This window comes from Echinops telfairi, unplaced genomic scaffold (assembly GCF_000313985.2).
Source record: "Echinops telfairi isolate 266 unplaced genomic scaffold, ASM31398v2 ScPeMD7_14;HRSCAF=57, whole genome shotgun sequence".
Taxonomy (NCBI): Eukaryota; Metazoa; Chordata; class Mammalia; order Afrosoricida; family Tenrecidae; genus Echinops; species Echinops telfairi.
The window spans coordinates 6,849,854-6,854,430 of NW_022103911.1; the positions used below are offsets into that span (position 1 = coordinate 6,849,854).

A 4,577-nucleotide genomic window follows, 5' to 3' on the forward strand; every position below is an offset into this window, starting at 1 on the left:
CTGGTGTGCTTCTTCCATGTGGGCTTTGTTGCTTTTGACCTAGATGGCCGCTTGATTACTTTCCAGCCTTTAAGACCCCAGACGCTATATCTTTTGATAGCCGGGCACCATCAGCTTTCTTCATTTTGTGCAGTTTTTTGCAGCGATCATTAATTCTATGACTTGAATCTAGATACAACCTATTATGATCTCCAAATCTGATTGTTTTCTAGGACAAGTAGTTTGAAGTCTTTTGACCTATTTTATGAGTGCTTCTTGCTTGGTGAATATTAAATGCATGGAAACATACTCCATTAGAAATAATTTGGTTTTCACTTTGAAACATTTTATTTCTAATTTTGTCATGTAATAGTTTGTATTCTGTTAATTAATGGATTGGCTTGCGAATTCAATACAAGTAAACTTATATCCATGTCTTGATTTGGGCACCAAAGACCAATTTGAATCATTGTGTTAAAAGTGGTTGATTTTTTTGTTGTTGTTGTTATGAATTTGAGCCTTCTTAGAACTTTGGAGTGTTAGAAGTGATGAATACACTGACCACTGATTTTGGTACAGTGTGGCTATTTTGTTATTGAATGAAGTGATTGAAAAAAAACAAATAAAACTATTTCTTTTTTTTAGAGCTCAATTCCCCTAAAATTATAAAAGCAGGAAAACTCAAGGCAAAGAAAAGTAATAAGGTATGTGTTTATAAGTAGTTCTTAACTGTAAATTATATTGGGGCTGTTATTGATCAGTGATATTAGTTTGCCTAATGTACTAGGGAATTGGTCATTTTTACCCAAAACTGCTCTTTTGTTGTCATTTATAATTAATTTCAATTAATTAAATTGTGCTACAAACTTGATAAGTCCTGGCAGTTTTACTTCAAAATGTTCTGTTTGGAGTGACTTTTGGTTTAATTTGGCAAATGTCTGCATATATAATTAAATGTAGCGTTATTAAAAAGTTACTTTTACCTTTATGAGGCAGTTTCTATATATAACTTTGAAAACTAAGACATAACAATTATTTGTGAATAATTTGTTTATTATTTCGTAGGCTAGTGATTTCAGCGACATGGCAAATTGGCCAACACCAAGTGAATTAGTGAACAATGGAGTGAGTATTAAGATATTTTTGAAAAGAAAATGTTTTTTTTTAAACATAATTTTATTGGGGAAAAAGAGTATTCTTAGTCATCTTGTGGGAGTAGAAGTAAAAGCTATAAATTCATCTAGAAGATTAATTTTGTGTTGACATTGCAGCTAATGAATATTCATTATAAATTGTCTTTTAAGCTTTGTGTGCCATGTAAGATTTACTTATAATATCCATAAGTGATTGAATTATGACTCATTAATCAAAATGCTATAGTTTCATACAATACATTGATAAGTCAGTGCTCTAAACTTGGCTGCAGCCTTTTCTCTAGTTTTACATATTCCAGATATGATCTCGTTTGGTTGCACTCTCAAGGAGGCAGTCTTGTTTGGAGTGCCTTTTTAAAAAAAATCATTTTATTGGGGGTTTTTACAATTCTTAACCACAATCCATGCACAGATCCATTGTGTCAAGCACATTTGTACATTTGTTGCCATCATCATTCTCAAAACATTTGCTTTCTACTTGAGTCCTTGGTATCAGCTTCTCATTTTTTCCCCTCCTTCCCCCACCCCTCCTCCCTCACGAACCCTTGATGATTTATAAATTATTATTTGTCATATCTTGCACTGTCCAACATCTCCCTCCACCCATTTTTTGTTGTCCATACCCCAGGGACAGGGTTCTAGTGATTGACTCCCCTTTTCTACCCACCTTCTCCTTACTTCCTGGTATCGCTAGTCTCCTTATTGGCCATGAAGGGTTCATCTGTCCTGGATTCCCTGTGTTTCCAGTTCCTATCTATACCAGTGTACATCCTCTGGTCTAGTCGGATTTATAAGATAGAATTGGGATCATGATAATGGGGGGAAGGAAGCATTTAAGAACTAGAGGAAAGTTGTATGTTTCATTGTTGCTACACTGCACCCTGACTGGCTCGTCTCCTCCCCGTGACCCTTCTGTAAGGGGATGTCCAGTTGCCTACACATGGGCTTGTCTGCACATGGGCTTAGGGTCTCCACTCCACATTCACAATATGATTTTTTATTCTTTGATGCCTGATACCTGATCCTATTGACATCTCTTTATCACACAGGCTGGTGTGCTTCTTCCATGTGGGCATTGTTTCTCTGGAGTGCTTATTGTTACATTTACGTCATCCTTACAAATAAAGACATTGATTTTAAATATAATGTACCTAAATGAAGCCCATTTTATATTACTACGTATGTGTATGTTTTCTTTTTGTTGTTAGATGAAGGCTTAACACCCTAATCATCAGTTTTATACTCAGCAATTTATATATATTTATTTAAACTAATCCATTGCAATTAAATATATCTAGAAATTAAACTGAACATTGGCTCTAAAATAGTCCATCAAAGGACTTTTTCAGAGGAGTACCATATGGTTATATGATTACATATTTTTCTTTGGCATAAAACACTTTGATCTTTGCAATTTATGCAGTATTGTTGGTGTGTAGTTAAAATTTTTTATCTGTGTAAATAATTTGAGAGATAAAAGGCATACAACAAAGTGCACATATATAAAGTTTACAATTTGATAAGTTTTCACTTGTATGTACCGGTAGCATCATCACAGTCAAGATAATGAGCTTACTCATTAGTTTCAGAAGTTTCTTCACACCTTTTTCTTTTAGTTTTGACTTAGGCACATCATAATTGCCTTGACTTATTCATGTTGTGTGTTTCAGTAGTTCTTTCCTTGGATGGAGCAAGTTTGTGGGTGAACATTATTTACATTGCTTTAATATTTTTGCTATTGCGTATTATGCTGCTATAAACTTGAGTGTACGAGATGTCAATAGGATCAGGTATCAGGCATCAAAGAATAAAAAATCATTGTGAATGTGGAGTGGAGACCCTAAGCCCATTTTGGATGGAGCAAGTTTGTCGGTAAACATTATTTACATTGCTTTAATATTTTTGCTATTGCGTATTATGCTGCTATAGACTTGAGTGTACAGATTTTTACAGGGATACATGCTTCCATTTTTCTTCGGTTAAATCCCTAAAAGTTAGAATGACTAAATCTTACAGCAATGTTTATTAAAATATAAGAAATTTTGAAAGTACTTTTCCACCAGCATTGTGTATGAGAATTCCTTTACACCCACACTAGTATTTGGCATGGTAAGTCTCTGTCATTTTAACTGTTTTACTAGGTATGCAGTGATAATGCATTGCCATTATTTGTATTTATGATTTCAAACAGTTTTCACGTGCTTTTTTGCTACTTATTAGCAACTTCTTTGAAGTGTTTGTTCAACTCTTTGCTCATTTAAGAAAGATAATTGAGCCTTTAGTAGTACTGAGTTTAAGAGTTTATGATATATTCTGGATACAACCCTAATCAGCTACTTTGAAGGTATTTTTTATGAGTCTGAATTTATAGTTTAAAAAATGCTGTCTGTTGAAAAGTAGCTTCTTTGGGTGAAGGAAATTTTTTTTGTTTTTAGTATACAGGAAAGGTATATTACCACAAAGTTATGTTAGTGAAAGTTCTGATGAAAATAATTTCATTTAGAAACCCTTTTTGCAGAGTCAGAGTGTCATTAGTCAAGGAAATAAGAAACCACAAAGTAGAAAAGAAAAAGAAGAGAAGGTTGACAAGAGAAGCAACAATGAAAGCAAAGAAAATCGGGAAACAAAATTAGATGTCTCTGGTGAAAATGTCAGTGAAGATGAGGCACAGTCAACTAATCAACGAAAGAGAGGTTAGTTTATCACACGGATTAATTTTTAAAATAAATTTGTAGTAATGAATTATTTGATCCTCGGCTTAGTTGTCAATGTATATTTTGAATTTTTTGATCATTAGATAGTTGTGTGCGTGTATAAGATATCTTTTTGTGTATGTAAGAATGGAGTAAAGTTCTATAAGTCATGTTGTAAATATGGTATTGGAAAGTCATGTGATATATACAGATTTATCTTGGAGATATTTTCAGTTTGGTTCCAGATCACTTTAATTTTTTTGGTTTCCTAGTACATATAAAAGTACTTTCTGTGCTATACTATCATCTATTAAATATGCAGGAGCAAATGAAAAAGTTTGAAGTATTTTGAGAATTAACAAAATGTGATGCAGGGACATGAAGTGAACACAGCCAATAGACTTACTCAATGCAGGGCTGCCCAAAACCTTCAAGTTGTAAAAATAGAGTATCTATGAAATGCATTAAAGCAAAGAGCAGTACAATGAGTTGTGCCTGTATTAAGTCTGCATTGGAACTGCTTTCTGTTTTTCTGGGAGTGTTGAGAATGAAAAATGAGCAATTTGGTCAGTTTTACTTTTTTTTTTAAAATCATTTTATTGGGGCTCATATAACTCATCACAATCCATACATACATCAATTGTGTAAAGCACACTTATACATTCGTTGCCCTCATCATTCTCAAAATTCGCTTTCCACTTGGGTTCCTGGAATCAACTCATTTTCCTTTCCCCTCTCCCCCTCCCTCCCT

The 4,577-nt window shown here is 33.6% G+C and overlaps 1 protein-coding gene across 6 annotated transcripts in view; it reads left to right on the top strand.

The window, feature by feature from the left end:
• Positions 1-4,577, top strand: part of LARP1B (La ribonucleoprotein 1B) — a 106,403-nt gene that overhangs the window by 15,250 nt on the left and 86,576 nt on the right. For 5 of the 6 annotated variants that reach the window (XM_045287384.1, XM_045287385.1, XM_045287386.1 and 2 more), the window contains exons 1-3: positions 643-683; positions 1,045-1,104; positions 3,652-3,826. In XM_045287384.1, coding sequence (XP_045143319.1) covers positions 1,063-1,104; positions 3,652-3,826 — 217 coding nt within the window. In that variant the 5' untranslated portion in view covers positions 643-683; positions 1,045-1,062. Of the gene's footprint in view, positions 1-624; positions 684-1,044; positions 1,105-3,651; positions 3,827-4,577 lie in introns of those variants that run through there. The other variant, XM_030884789.2, reaches the window with a different exon arrangement.